We start from the raw sequence: 16,869 nt of genomic DNA, 5'->3' as shown, positions 1-16,869 counted from the left end.
TGAAGACCCTGTCATATAGTATACACATATAAAACATTTTAAATAAAAAACGTTTTAATTATGGGGTACACTGTAAAAAAAAATTCTGTAAAAAAACTACGGCTGCCAAACGAAAACCATAAAATTAAAGTAAAACATTGTAAACCAAATAATGATCAAAAACATTATATTTACAGAAATTTTCATGAAAGGTTTTGCGGAAAAATATCGTAATTTTACATGAATTTGAAAGATAATTTAAGAAAACAGAAAATGCTGTGTATAATTAATTTGGTATTTTTCTGTAAAAAAATAAAAATATACATAGTTTGTCATTCCTGGCATATGACTTAAAATAACAGGCGGATTGTTTATTTACAGATAATGTCTTCAATTCTACAGTTTTATAAACTATTTAAAAAAAAATAGAAAAATTACAGTAGACATTTAGAGTAAATTAACCATTAAAATAGGATTTTTTTTTTTTTTACAGTGTATTGTGTGTAGAATTTTGAGGTGGGGAAATTAATGTATTCATTACATAACAAACTGTGGAAAAAGTTGCACTGTATTGCACAATAACAATGTACCTTTAGGAGCAGTTTAACGGAAAACTATTTGATATATAATTGGGGGTCCCCGCTCCATCCCTCCATGAGTTTGGGGGTCCTGGGCCTGGAAAACATTGAAAACCCTGTCATATAATATATACATATAAGATCAGGTGTTAGACAGGAAGGAGGAAATAGATGAATGAATAAGAGTCAAGGGGAAATCATCCACTCAGGAATGAGAAACCAAAAATGACGCAATACGTTCGCGTTGACGTCATCCTCGTCAGCCAGCCGGAGAAGATTGTAGTTATTCCAGTTCGAACTATTTATTTGGTGAAACGTTATGCTTTCCACGCCACTCTATAGGTTACTGGACACCTTGTTATTTTTTTATCACTCCCCCCCACCTTTAGTGGTATTATAATGTGTACAAAATGACGGGATTAATAGGTTTGGTACACTCAGTGACTTCCTGGTTAACAATTATTTTGAAAGTGGTCGGAAGTGGGACAACCACTCCTGCCTGCCGGGTCAGCTGAGTGACCGTCCGCCGGTCTGCTGACTGTCAAACCGCAGGAGGCTCCAGTTCGGGCGGGGTGGGACTCTCTCCGTGTCCCCTGCTGGTGGATCTCCTGAGCGGACTGCTGGGGCGCCTCTTCGGGCTGTTTTTTTGTCGGCTTCTTTTGGAGCCGAGCTCGTCGCACTTTTTGCCTGGAGAGTCCCGGTGTCCACTCGTCCCTCCCGAGGCCGCTCGGCTGCTCGACACCTTTGAGCCCGGCGGCCCCCCCGAGGAGCAACATGGAGGTGTTGGAGGTCGTCATGCAGGGCCTGGCCGTGTTCGGCTTCTTGTTGTTTGTGGTGCTGTGGCTCATGCACCTCATGTCCATCATTTACGTGTGAGTAGCTTCGCGTTAGCCTAGCCTAGCATCGCCGCTAGCTTAGCTAGCTAGCTAGCACGCTAACGAGCCGCTTCCTGCTCCTCATTCGGACTTTGGAAAATAGTCCAAATATCAACAAAATCCAAACTCAACCTCAACGTTTTAAACTCGACATTTTTTTGTGTGAAACTCGTATTTCGAAATGTCACTAAGGTCGACGAGCGCTTGAATTGGACCTAATCGCGATGTTTTGATTCAAACATGATGTAAATATTACATTGTTATTAATTGTTTATTTAATTTCAAATGTTCCACAAGTATTTATTCTAAAGGGATATATTTAACGATTATCACACAATAATAATTACACAATAATAAAAAAAACGCTAGGAAGAAATAAAATTGTATTTCCTGGTCACGTGACGCGTCCGACCTCTGACCCCTGCAGGCGCCTCCACCTTCACAAGAAGAGGTCAGAGGTGAAGCAGCCCTTGGAAAATAGTCCAAATATCAACATAGTCAAAACACAACCTTGCGGTATTAAACTTGATATTTTTATATGTGAAACTTGAATTTAAAACTATCAGTAAGGGTGAATAGTAGGGCTGCAGCTAACGATTATTTTTCTATCGATTTGTTTTTTCGATTAATCGGTTAATCTATAGATTATTTTTTTCGATTAATCTATAGATTATTTTTCCTTTTACCGATTTTTTTTTTTATTTAAAATGAAGAGGAAAAAATAAATGTAGGCCAGTTTTTTCAAAAGGCATGGCTTTTATTTACAAAAAAAAAAGTATGGCCACTCAGTCAACATTGACAACAACATGACAAAATATTCTGTAACAATGTAAACATTTAAAACTTTTAACATTTAACAAAATTAAAAGTAGCTTATTTGCTTTTTAATGTGCAAATATAAAAGTAAACATCCAGTGCAAATCTTAATATTCTGGAATAGTATAAGCATTTCAAAAGTAAAAGTATTGCTTATTTTGCTTTAAAATGTGCAAAAATAAAGATAAACATCCAATACAAAAAAGTGCAAAACGGAAATATTCTGTAACAAGTGTAAACATTTCAACAAAAGTAAAAGTATTGCTTATTTGCTGAAATGTGCAAAAATAAAGCTAAACATCCAATACAAAAAAGTGTACAGTGTAAACATTTCAACAAAAGTAAAAGTATTGCTTATTTTGCTTAATAACACAACAATGATAGTATGATTAAAGTGAAAGTTAATTGTTGGTTTGTACATAGTATATGTAACTGTTAATGTTGTAAAAGGTATTTGCACAACTAATTAACGTTAGCGTTTGTGACACGTCTTGTGCCGTGGGGTTCTTTCGGGACCGACAGACTGAACGCCAGACGGCTTTGCCAGGTTTACAATCTTTTAATTTTACACAAAGTCTTTTCTCTTCCAACTCTTTTCTCTTTCTTTCCTCGCTTTTCTCCTCTTCCTCGCTCGCTCGTCGTCCCCTGTCTCTTGCGGCGTCGCTCCCGGCGCGCCCCACCTCGCCGCTCGCTTGCCGCCGCCGCCTCTCCACAGCGTTAAAGAGGAGCGCGTCTTTGTAAACACTGAACAGGCACGCCAAACGCGCCTCTCAGAGCAAACGGTGCTTTAGTTTATGAATTTACAACGCAGATACAAATGACACATTCATGTTTTTGTGTAATAATGACAACGTATACGCACGCGGACGATTGACTTGTTGATGGTGATGGCAAGAACGCTGTCGGGGGTTTTCTTTTCAAATGTTCGTTCATAGCCGTTGTGCTGCTATGATAGGCCATTTCCGCTCGACACAGTGTGCATACAACAACATTATTAGGCCGTTTATTGAAATACTCCGACACTTTTGACGACTTTTGGCGTGCTTTTTTCCCCTCGCTCGCATCGTCTGCTTTGCGCTCCGCCATGACAGTAGTGTGACGTAAATATGCGACGCGCCGACGCACAAAAACGGCGTCGACGTATTTACGTAACCGATGACGTCGACTATGTCGACGCGTCGTTTCAGCCTTAGTGAATAGCGCTTAAATTTGACCTAATCGTGATGTTTTGATTCCAACATAATGTGAATATTACATTATTAATAATAATAAATAAATAAATGAATAGCGCTCAAATTTGACCTAATCGAGATGTTTTGATTCAAACATAATGTGAATATTATATTATTAATAATAATAAATAAATAAATAAATAGTAATAAATAGGGTGAATAGCGCTTACATTTGACTTAATCGCGATGTTTTGATTCCAACATAATGTGAATATTACATTATTAATAATAATAAATAAATAAATAGTAATAAATAGGGTGAATGGCGCTTAAATTTGACCTAATCGCGATGTTTTGATTCAAACATAATGTGAATATTATATTATTAATAATAATAATAAATAAATAAATAAATAGTAATAGATAGGGTGAATGGCGCTTAAATTTGACCTAATCGTGATGTTTTGATTCAAACATAATGTGAATATTATATTATTAATAATAATAAATAAATAAAAAATAATAAATAGGGTGAATAACGCTTAAATTTGACCTAATCGCAATGTTTTGATTCAAACATAATGTGATTATTATATTATTAATAATAATAAATAAATAAATAGTAATAAATAGGGTGAATAGCGCTTAAATTTGACCTAATCGCGATGTTTTGATTCAGACATAATGTGAATATTACATTATTAATAATAATAAATAAATAAATAATAATAATAAATAGGGTGATTAGCGCTTAAATTTGACCTAATTGCGATGTTTTGATTCAGACATAATGTGAATATTACATTATTAATAATAAATAAATAAATAATAATAATAAATAGGGTGAATAGCGCTTAAATTTGACCTAATCGCGATGTTTTGATTCAGACATAATGTGAATATTACATTATTAATAATAATAAATAAATAAATAATAATAAATAGGATGAATAGCGCTTGAATTTGACCTAATCGCGATGTTTTGATTCAGACATAATGTGAATATCACATTATTAATAATAATAATAAATAGGGTGAATAGCGCTTAAATTTGACCTAATCGCGATGTTTTGATTCAACCATAATGTGAATATTACATTACTACTAATAATAAATAAATAAGTAATAATAAATAGGGTGAATAGCGCTTAAATTTGACCTAATCACGATGTTTTGATTAAGACATAATGTGAATATTACATTATTAATAATAATAAATAAATAAATAAATAATAAATAGGGTGAATAGCGCTTAAATTGGACCTAATCGTGATGTTTTGATTCCAACATAATGTGAATATTACATTATTAATAATATTAAGTAAATAAATAATAATACATAGGGTGAATAGCGCTCAAATTTGACCTAATTGAGATGTTTTGATTCAAACACAATGTGAATATCACATTATTAATAATAATAAGTAGGGTGAATAGTGCTTAAATTTGACCTAATCGCGATGTTTTGATTCAACCATAATGTGAATATTACATTACTACTATTAATAAATAAATAAGTAATAATAAATAGGGTGAATAGCGCTTAAATTTGACTTAATCGCGATGTTTTGATTCCAACATAATGTGAATATTACATTATTAATAATAATAAATAAATAGTAATAAATAGGGTGAATGGCGCTTAAATTTGACCTAATCACGATGTTTTGATTCAAACATAATGTGAATATTATATTATATTATTAATAAAAATAAATAAATAAATAAATAGTAATAAATAGGGTGAATAAAGCTTACATTTGACCTAATTGCGATGTTTTGATTCAGACATAATATGAATATTACATTATTAATAATAATAAATAAATAATAATAATAAATAGGGTGAATAGCGCTTAAATTTTATCTAATCGTGATGTTTTGATTCAGACATAATGTGAATATTACATTATTAATAATAAATAGGGTGAATAGCGCTTAAATATGACCTAATCGCGATGTTTTGATTCAACCATAATGTGAATATTACATTACTACTAATAATAAATAAATAAGTAATAATAAATAGGGTGAATAGCGCTTAAATTTGACCTAATCGCGATGTTTTGATTCAGACATAATGTGAATATTACATTATTAATAATAATAAATAAATAAATAATAAATAGGGTGAATAGCGCTTAATTTTGACCTAATCGCGATGTTTTGATTCAGACATAATGTGAATATTACATTATTAATAATAATAAATAAATAAATAATAATAAATAGGGTGAATAGCGCTTAAATTTGACCTAATCGTGATGTTTTGACTCAGACATAATGTGAATATCACATTATTAATAATAATAAATAGGGTGACTAGCGCTTAAATATGACCTAATCGCGATGTTTTGATTCAACCATAATGTGAATATTACATTATTAATAATAATAAATAAATAAATAATAATAAATAGGGTGAATAGCGCTTAAATTTGACCTAATCGTGATGTTTTGATTCAGACATAATGTGAATATTACATTATTAATAATAATAAATAAATAATAATAATAAATAGGGTGAATAGCGCTTAAATTTTGACCTAATCGCGATGTTTTGATTCCAACATAATGTGAATATTACATTATTAATAATAATAAATAAATAGTAATAAATAGGGTGAATGGCGCTTAAATTTGACCTAATCGTGATGTTTTGATTCAGACATAATGTGAATATTACATTATTAATAATAATAATAAACAAATAAATAATAATAAATAGGGTGAATAGTGCTTAAATTTGACCTAATCATGATGTTTTGATTCAGACTTAATGTGAATATTACATTATTAATAATAATAAATAAATAAATAATAATAAATAGGGTGAATAGCGCTTACATTTTATCTAATCGCGATGTTTTGATTCAGACATAAAGTGAATATTACATTATTAATAATAATAAATAAATAATATTAATAAATAGGGTGAATAGCGCTTACATTTGACCTAATCGTGATGTTTTGATTCAGACATAATGTGAATATTACATTATTAATAATAATAATAAATAAATAAATAATAATAAATAGGGTGAATAGCGCTTAAATTTGACCTAATCATGATGTTTTGATTCAGACTTAATGTGAATATTACATTATTAATAATAATAAATAAATAAATAATAATAAATAGGGTGAATAGCACTTAGATTTGACCTAATCGTGAAGTTTTGATTCAAACATAATGTGAATATTACATTATTAATAATAATAAATAAATAATAATAATTAGGGTGAATAGCGCTTAAATTAGACCTAATCGCGATGTTTTGATTCAGACATAATGTGAATATTACATTATTAATAATAATAAATAATAATAATAAATAGGGTGAATAGCGCTTAAATTGGACCTAATCGCGATGTTTTGATTGCAACATGATGTGAAGTATTACTTTATTATTAATAGTTTATTCAACAGCAAATGTTCCACAAGTATTTGTTGTAAAGGGATATATTTAACCACTATTACACAATAATAAAGGACGCTCAGAAGAAAAACATTGCATTTCATGGTCACGTGACGCCTCTGACCTCTGACCCCCGCAGGCGCCTCCACCTTCACAAGAAGAGGTCAGAGGTCAAGCAGCCCTTTGCGCAAATGGCGGGAGTCTCTCTGCTGAAGCCCCTTAAGGGCATGGACTCCAACCTCATCTCCAACCTGGAGACCTTCTTCATGCTGGATTACCCCAAGGTGAAGGAAGCCACGCCCCCCCTCCACTTGACCCCGCTGACTCCAGCACTGTGTTTGTTCCGCAGTACGAGATCCTCATGTGCGTCCAGGACCAAGACGACCCGGCGGTGGACGTTTGCAAGAAACTTTTGGGAAAGTATCCCAACGTGGACGCCCGCCTCTTCATCGGTAAGACCGCCTCCCTCGCCACGTCTTCTAGTCGCGGCGCTAACGTCCGTCAATGTGTCGCCGGCAGGCGGGAAAAAGGTGGGGATCAACCCCAAGATAAACAACCTGATGCCGGGCTACGAGGGCGCCAAGTACGGGCTGGTGTGGATCTGCGACAGCGGCATCAGAGGTCGCTGACCTTCGCCTTCTCGACTGCTTGTGCTAATGCTAACGCATGCTAACTGCGTTTGTGTGCGCAGTGAAAGCGGACACACTGACGGACATGACCAACCAGATGACGGAGAAGGTGGGCCTGGTCCACGGGCTGCCCTACGTCGCCGATCGCCAGGGCTTCGCCGCCACGCTGGAGCAGGTGAGGCTCAGACAAAGTGCGACCCTGGGGCTTTTATTTTGCTCATTTTTTACATTTTAAAAATACTATTACACAAAAAAACACTAAAAAGTGGAATAAAAGATCAAACAGTAACGAGAAAAAGTTGCAATGTTGACTAAAGCTGACATTTATTTTAATATTTCATTGATTGTTTTTGTGTACCACTACATGCTATGTGTCAAAGTCAAGGGATAAATGATCTGTGACCCCCGAGATGATTTTGATTAGTAGTAGAACCACATTTTGGTCTATCACTAGATGCTATGTGTCAAAGTCTTGGGATAAATGATATTTGATTAGTATTAAAACCAACTTTTGGTCTACTACTAGATGCTATGTGTCAAAGTCAAGGGATGAATGATCTGTGACCCCTGAGATGATTTTGATTAGTAGTAGAACCACATTTTGGTCTACCACTACATGCTGTGTGTCAAAGTCTTGGGATAAATGATATTTGATTAGTATTAAAACCAACTTTTGGTGTACCACTAGATGCTATGTGTCAAAGTTAAGGGATGAATTATATTTGATTAGTATTAAAACCAATTTATGTGTCAAAGTCAAGAAATGAATGATCTATGGCCCCCGGGATGATATTTGATTAGTATTAAAACCAACTTTTGGTGTACCACTAGATGCTATGTGTCAAAGTCAAGGGATGAATGATCTGTGGCCCTCGGGATGATATTTGATTAGTAGTAGAACCAAATTTTGGTGTACCACTAGATGCTATGTGTCAAAGTCTTGGGATAAATGATATTTGATTAGTATTAAAACCAACTTTTGGTCTACCACTAGGTGCTATGTGTCAAAGTCAAGGAACGAATGATCTGTGGCCCCCGGGATGATATTTGATTAGTATTAAAACCAATTTATGTGTCAAAGTCAAGGAACGAATGATCTATGACCCCCGGGATGATATTTGATTAGTATTAAAACCAACTTTTGGTCTACCACTACATGCTGTGTGTCAAAGTTAAGGGATGAATGATCTGTGGCCCCCGAGATGATTTTGATTAGTAGTAGAACCAAATTTTGGTGTACCACTAGATGCTATGTGTCAAAGTCAAGGAACAAATGATCTATGGCCCACGGGATGATATTTGATTAGTATTAAAACCAACTTTTGGTGTACCACTAGATGCTATGTGTCAAAGTCAAGGGATGAATGATCTGTGGCCCCCGAGATTATTTTGATTAGTAGTAGAACCAAATTTTGGTGTACTACTAGATGCTATGTGTCAAAGTCAAGGAACGAATGATCTGTGGCCCCCGGGATGATATTTGATTAGTATTAAAACCAATTTATGTGTCAAAGTCAAGGAATGAATGATCTGTGGCCCCCGGGATGATATTTGATTAGTATTAAAACCAACTTTTGGTCTACCACTACATGCTGTGTGTCAAAGTCAAGGGATGAATGATCTGTGGCCCCCGGGATGATATTTGATTAGTAGTAGAACCAAATTTTGGTGTACCACTACATGCTATGTGTCAAAGTCTTGGGATAAATGATATTTGATTAGTATTAAAACCAACTTTTGGTCTACCACTAGATGCTATGTGTCAAAGACAAGGGATGAATGATCTGTGGCCCCCGGGATGGTATTTGATTAGTATTAGAAGCGGCCCACAGGCCACAGCCACCTGCTGCTGTTCTGCACGCACCAATACTCCATCAATGTTGGCGCTAGGAATTTATATATATACATTTATGGGACCCCATCAAGTCATAAAAATGGGGGTCCCACAGTAGATTTTTGGGGTGACACTTTTTTGTAAGCGTTTTGAAAACAAATGATAAATGTGTGCATTATCCTGTTATATCTCACATTCATGGAAAAAGGTTGTCATAAACATGACTTCATTCTTAAAAAATAATAATAATCCAAAAGAAAAGAGATGATTATGCGTATTTAAATGTATTGAGTTATAAACATTCATTCACTTTCTGCTTTCCTTCATGGATTTAAACTTTACCGCTATTTCTTTCTATATTTTTATTGTATTATTTTTAGAATGTGTTTGTTCTATTTTTGGACAAAATAAGACAAAGAAAACAATCTGAAGTTGTCTTTATTTTGTAGTTTTAATACAGTTAGAGAGTCAGAGCCCTCAATTTGGCCCGCTCAACAACACCCAAATAGACTTGATGAAAGCATGTAGAACAGGGTTGCTCATACATGCAGTACTCCTGCCACCCTGCGGGGGGCGAGAGTGAGGCAGATGTGTCACAATGAAGTAGAAGAAGATGGCACTATCCACCCCCAAAAAAATCTGCGAAAATTGGAGATTTAACAGCAACTGTACAACAAAGTATACATTTATTGAAATGGCTTTAGTTGTCAGCTAGCAATTAGAGCACCGGTTTTCAGCTAGCAATTATGGCTTTGGTTGTCAGCCAACAATTAGAACTTTAGTTGTTGGCTAGCAAATAGCACACCAGTGGTCAGCTAGAGATTAGCGCAATTGGTGTCAGCTAGCAGTTAGGACTTTTTTTTGTCAGCTCACGATTAGCGCTTTATATGTCTGCTAGCAATTAGCACACCAGTTGTCAGCTAGCGATTAGCGTCCTAGATATCAGCTAGCATATGTGCATCAGTTATCAAATAGCTATTAGCGCACCAGTTGTCAGCTAGCATTTAGGGCTTTAGTTGTCACCTAGCAACTGGCACTCTAGTTGTCAGCTAGTAATTAGCGCACCCGTTGTTAGCAAGCAATTAGGGCTTTACTTGTCAGCTAGCAATTATGGCTTTGGTTGGCAGTCAAAAATTACAACTTTAGTTGTTGGCTAGCAAATAGCACACGAGTTGTCAGCTAGCGATTAGCGCAATTGGTGTCAGCTAGCAGTTAGGACTTTTTTTGTCAGCTCACGATTAGCGCTTTAGATGTCTGCTAGCAATTAGCACACCAGTTGTCAGCTAGCAATTAGCGTTCTAGATATCAGCTAGCAATTAGCGCATCAGTTATCAAATAGCGATTAGCGTTCTAGATATCAGCTAGCAATTAGCGCATCAGTTATCAAATAGCTATTAGCGCACCAGTTGTCAGCTAGCATTTAGGGCTTTAGTTGTCACCTAGCAACTGGCACTCTAGTTGTCAGCCAGTAATTAGCGCAGCCGTTGTTAGCAAGCAATTAGGGCTTTAGTTGTCAGCTAGCAATTAGAGCACCGGTTTTCAGCTAGCAATTATGGCTTTGGTTGTCAGCCAACAATTAGAACTTTAGTTGTTGGCTAGCAAATAGCACACCAGTTGTCAGCTAGCGATTAGCGCATCCGATATCAAATAGCTATTAGCGCACCAGTTGTCAGCTAGCATTTAGGGCTTTAGTTGTCACCTAGCAACTGGCACTCTAGTTGTCAGCTAGTAATTAGCGCAGCCGTTGTTAGCAAGCAATTAGGGCTTTAGTTGTCAGCTAGCAATTAGAGCACCGGTTTTCAGCTAGCAATTATGGCTTTGGTTGTCAGCCAACAATTAGAACTTTAGTTGTTGGCTAGCAAATAGCACACCTGTTGTCAGCTAGAGATTAGCGCAATTGGTGTCAGCTAGCAGTTAGGACTTTTTTTGTCAGCTCACGATTAGCGCTTTAGATGTCTGCTAGCAATTAGCACACCAGTTGTCGGCTAGCGATTAGCGTCCTAGATATCAGTTAGCAATTAGCGCATCAGTTATCAACTAGCTATTAGCGCACCAGTTGTCAGCTAGCATTTAGGGCTTTAGTTGTCACCTAGCAACTGGCACTCTAGTTGTCAGCTAGTAATTAGTGCACCCGTTGTTAGCAAGCAATTAGAGCACCGGTTTTCAGCTAGCAATTATGGCTTTGGTTGTCAGCCAACAATTAGAACTTTAGTTGTTGGCTAGCAAATAGCACACCAGTTGTCAGCTAGCGATTAGCGCACTATTTGTCGGCTAGCAGTTGCAGCTAGCGATTAGTGCACTAGTTGTCAGCTAGCAGTTAGGACTATTTGTCCGCTCACGATTAGCACTTTAGATGTCAGCTAGCAATTAGTGCACCAGTTGTCAGCTAGCGATTAATGCACCAGTTGTCAGCTAGTGATTAGCGTGCTAGTTGTCAGCTAGCAATCAGCATACCACTTAACAACAAAGTATGCATTTTTTTAAATTGCTGACTTTAATGTCTTTTGTTTAATTTTGTCGATCAAAACTGGTTAAATACATGCAGCGCTGAATTTGACCAGCAGAGGTCGGTAAAGCTACACCTCAGGTTTCATTGTCTTAAACCATGTGTGTGTGTGTGTGCAATGTTTGCTGTGTGTATCAACATTAAACCTGCTATGTTATGTGTGTAAAATACACAATATACTTTTGTAATGTTTATATTTTTTAGTTCTACAATCCTAAATAAAGGAAGCGGTGTAAAGAAATAAAACTGAGGAAGAAAAATAAATCAAAAGAAAAACTTCTGTTTCTTCAAGCTGTTAACTCATACTTGCCAACCCTCCCGGATTTTCCGGGAGACTCCCGAAATTCAGCGCCTCTCCCAAAAACCTCCCGGGACAAATTTTCTCCCGAAAATCTCCCGAAATTCAAGCGGAGCTGGAAGCCACGCCCCCTCCAGCTCCATGCGGACCTGAATGACGTCAGGTGCGCAACACCACGTAAATCGTTGGCCAACCAAAAAGTAACCCCAGTACGCTATAGCCAACATTCACCAGGAGATGGCAACAGACAAACATAGATCACTATTACATTCCTCCCCTTTTAGAAATGTATAGAAGTTACTCAAAATAAATAAACAACCCAACCGAAAAATGCAGCAGCTCAATTAAAAAACTGTACTTAAGCCACATTCTTTTCTTTCTTTTTTTTAGTACTGAACTCTTAACCCTCATTTGTAAAAAAAAATAACATGCTTATTATACAAACAGTATTTGTACACCATTAACACAGATTTTTATACTGTCTTCAGAGATTCAGTTTTTTTGGTGGTACTCGAAACCTTTCTGGGTACCTGCGAAAGGGTGTTCGGCATGGTTGGAAAAATAGTGACAGAGAATAGAACAAGGATTTCAACCCTTAACTCAACAATGAGTAGATGAGTGTTATGTGTGTGTATATGTGTAAATAAATGAACACTGAAATTCAAGTATTTCTTTTATTTTTATATATATATATATATATATATATATATAAATATATATATATATATTAGAGATGCGCGGATAGGCAATTATTTCATCCGCAACCGCATCAGAAAGTCGTCAACCATCCGCCATCCACCCGATGTAACATTTGATCAGAACCGCACCCGCCCGTTGTTATATATCTAATATAGACGATGCAAGGCATTAGTGAGGTTATAAAGCTTTTGCCTGTTAAAGAAAGGAGACTAATCCAATGCAGCACAGACATTCGCGTGCCACGCTGTCACGACCCAGACGCACACCAGTGCGCAATCATATGGGAGCCGCGCTGAGCGCACCTCCAAGCGCGTCTCGCTGCCGGCGACGGCCGGGTATGGGCCCGACGCTCCAGCGCCATCCATTTTCAGGGCTAGTTGATTCGGCAGGTGGGTTGTTACACACTCCTTAGCGGGTTCCGACTTCCATGGCCACCGTCCTGCTGTCTATATCAACCAGGGTGAGCCCCACCCCTTTCGTGAGCGCACTGCGCGCGGAGTGACCCCTGTTACGCGCCCCCGGCAACAGGGGTGGCGGGCAGGTAAGCTGCGCGGGCGGAGCGCGCGGAGTGACCCATGTTACGAGCCCCCGGCCACGGGGGTGGCGGGCAGGTAAGCTGCTTACCTGCTGCGCGTGACGCCGGCCACGGCGAAGGCGGACGAGGCGGGGTGTCGGTGCGGTGGGCACAGTGGTGACCCTGGACGTGCGTCGGGCCCTTCTCGTGGATCACCTCAGCTACGGCTCCCGGTGGGGCCCTCTCGGGGGAAGGGGCCTCGGTCCCGGACCCCGGCGAGGCGTCGGGGGCCTTCTCCGCTCCGTAAAAGTGTCCATCTCTTTTTTTTTTCTTCTTCTTCTGTTGTGGCATATGCTGCAGGTGCCTGCTCGTTTTTCGTATGTGGGTAACAACATTTAACTATGTATATATATTTCCCAATTGGTTTAACTGTGTTGGCCCTGCGATGAGGTGGCGACTTGTCCAGGGTGTACCCCGCCTTCCGCCCGATTGTAGCTGAGATAGGCTCCAGCGCCCCCCGCGACCCCAAAGGGAATAAGCGGTAGAAAATGGATGGATGGATGGATGGTTTAACTGCCACCCGCCTGAATTTATTTAAAATCTAATTTTTTTTTATTTCAACCGCCCAACCCGACCCGCGGATAAAATCTAATTTTTTTTTAATTTCATCCGCCCGATCCGCGGATAATCCGCGGTTGTGCCCGCAAACCGCGCATCTCTATTGTACACCTTTAACACAGATTTTTATACTGTCTTCAGAGATTCAGTTTTTTTGGTGGTACTCGAAACCTTTCTGGGTACCTGCGAAAGGGTGTTCGGCATGGTTAGAAAAATAGTGACAGAGAACAAGGATTTCAACCCTTAACTCAACAATGAGTAGATGAGTGTTATGTGTGTGTATATGGTGAATTCTAGCTGTAAATATACTCCTCCCCTCTTAGCACCGCCCCCTACCACGCCCCCGCCGCCCCCGACCACGCCCCCCCCACCCCCCCACCCCCGGAAATCGGAGGTCTCAAGGTTGGCAAGTATGTGTTAACTATCTGTCTCGGCGCGCACGCTGGGAAGGAGAAGTGAGGGCAGAATAATAAAATGTGTCTTAAAGCTGATGTGTTGACTTTGTAAAGAAGTAATCTTTGTTTTGAAAATGAAAAATATCCAAATGGCCTCCGCATGCTTTTATTTTTCAAACCTTCGGCCAGTCCTGATGTAGCGTGACCGTCTTCTGCTCGCAGGTCTACTTCGGCACGTCGCACCCGCGCTCCTACATCTCCGCCAACGTGATGGGCATCAAGTGCGTGACGGGGATGTCCTGCCTGATGAGGAAGGACGTCCTGGACCAGGCCGGCGGGCTGGTGGCGTTCGCGCAATACATCGCAGAGGACTACTTTATGGCGAAGGCCATCGCCGACAGGTTAGCGTGCTGGCGTGGGGGCCTCGTGGGCGGGGCCTCGGCGCTGACCTCCGTGTCCATTTGGTTCTCCTCAGAGGCTGGAAGTTCTCCATGGCGACGCAGGTGGCCCTGCAGAACTCCGGCTCGTACTCCATCGGCCAGTTCCAGTCACGCCTGATCAGGTGACCTGTCCTTTGCTGACCACGCCCACTTCGCCAATAATGATGATGATGATGATGACGTTTTGGCATGTTGCAGGTGGACCAAGCTAAGGATTAACATGCTTCCTGGCACCGTGCTGGAACCCATCTCCGAGTGCTTCCTGGCCAGCCTCATCATTGGCTGGGCGGCGCATCACGTCTTCAGGTCAGTCGCCAACCACGCCGCCGTAAAAGTGGGCGGCGAGCAGGAAGTGATGCAATAAAAGTGTGGACTTTGTCCAGGTGGGACATGATGGTGTTCTTCATGTGTCACTGTCTGGCCTGGTTCTTGGCGGACTACGTCCAACTGACGGGCGTTCAGGTACCGACACGTTTGTTGGGCTCCGCCTCCGCCGCCGCCGCCGCCAACTTGACTCTTTGATTGACAGGGCGGACCGCCGAGCTTCTCCAAGCTGGACTTTGCCGTGGCGTGGTTCATCAGGGAGTCCATGGCGGTGCAGATCTTCCTGTCGGCGCTGTGGGACCCGACCATCAGCTGGCGGACCGGCCGGTACCGGCTCCGCTGCGGCGGCACAGCTGAGGAGATTCTGGACGTCTAGTTGCCGCGGCGACGTCCCTCCACAGAAGACTTTAATGTTTTTAAAGTATTTATGTTTGAATTTCGGTGCTAACGTCAACGAGGCCTCGGCGGCCAATGAGAGCGCGGGAAGACGTGGCGATGCGGGATGACGTCGCCAGAGCGGTCCAATGGGGAGCCCACGTGCTCCCACGCTGTCAAACAGTGTTATGAGCGTGCACGTGACAAAAAAAAAACACGCTTGCGCACGCCAGTGTTGCGTCCCAACATTTCAGCTAGCAGGCGCCAGATTAGCATAGTATTAGCTGTTAGCATAGCCACGGGGGGTTCGGTTGATGACGTCTCGCGACGTCGGATGAACCCGCCTGGTTGGCGTCCAATCAGACGTCCTTTCATGTCGCAGCTGACCAATCACAGCGCCGCGTGTTGTCAAAACGGAACAATAAAGTTTTGTCTTCGACCATTCTGAGGTGCTGCTCGGGACACTTTATATTGTTTTGTCGCAGACTGAAAGGTGAAGTGACGTCAATATTGTAATGTCTTTATTGCACAACATGCGATATAAGCACACGACAAACCCCAATGTGAGTCTCCATTCTTTTTCCCGACAATTACGTCACTTTTTTATCTCTTCCTGAAAGTCCCGCCCCCCCAGATAAAGTCATAGGCTAACACCCGTAGACATCTTATAAGTAGACGCAGCATTGGCTGCTGTGACGCGAGAAATTGGGCTGCCATCTTGAAGTGGTGATGAGCAGCCTAAACTGACAGTTGACAGGCAGAAAACAAAGATGGTGTTCAGCGTTTTCCTGCTCAAATGAGCGGACTGTTGAAAATAGGAATCGGGGGATTACTTTTCACAAGTAAGATTTAACATTAACGTACTATTGGTTGTATTTTGTGAAAATAATATTACCACAGAGTTGAGAAGGAGCAATCAATCAATCAATCAATGTTTATTTATATAGCCCTAAATCACAAGTGTCTCAAAGGGCTGCACAAGCCACAACGACATCCTCGGTACAAAGCCCACATACGAGCAAGGAAAAACTCACCCCAGTGGGACGTCGATGTGAATGACTGAGAAACCTTGGAGAGGACCGCATATGTGGGTAACCCCCCCCCTCTAGGGGAGACCGAAAGCAATGGATGTCGAGTGGGTCTGACATAATATTGTGAGAGTCCAGTCCATAGTGGATCCAACATAATAGTAAGAGTCCAGTCCATAGTGGGGCCAGCAGGACACCATCCCGAGCGGAGACGGGTCAGCAGCGCAGAGATGTTCCCAACCGATGCACAGGCGAGCGGTCCACCCCGGGTCACGAGCAAAGATCTTCAATAGTACTGAAATCGGAGCCGCTACCAAACAAGAGTATGACCATAATAGAATTGCTTGTCAATGAAATTAATTACATTTAA

General features: G+C 40.0%; 1 protein-coding gene across 1 annotated transcript; it reads left to right on the top strand.

Moving 5' to 3' along the window:
• The first annotated feature begins 817 nt into the window (after nucleotides 1-817).
• Nucleotides 818-15,915, top strand: ugcg (UDP-glucose ceramide glucosyltransferase). Its single transcript, XM_061926824.2, has 10 exons — nucleotides 818-1,429; nucleotides 6,979-7,123; nucleotides 7,189-7,291; nucleotides 7,359-7,460; nucleotides 7,531-7,643; nucleotides 14,555-14,733; nucleotides 14,808-14,894; nucleotides 14,971-15,078; nucleotides 15,156-15,234; nucleotides 15,302-15,915. The coding sequence occupies exons 1-10, from the start codon at nucleotides 1,332-1,334 to the stop codon at nucleotides 15,470-15,472; spliced, it is 1,185 nt and encodes a 394-aa protein (XP_061782808.1). The 5' UTR covers nucleotides 818-1,331; the 3' UTR covers nucleotides 15,473-15,915.
• The last annotated feature ends 954 nt before the right edge of the window (nucleotides 15,916-16,869 follow it).

This window comes from Nerophis lumbriciformis, linkage group LG32 (genome assembly GCF_033978685.3).
Source record: "Nerophis lumbriciformis linkage group LG32, RoL_Nlum_v2.1, whole genome shotgun sequence".
NCBI classification, from domain to species: domain Eukaryota; kingdom Metazoa; phylum Chordata; class Actinopteri; order Syngnathiformes; family Syngnathidae; genus Nerophis; species Nerophis lumbriciformis.
The sequence above is the reverse complement of the archived record's forward strand: the minus strand, read 5'-3'. Positions and strand labels throughout refer to the sequence as shown.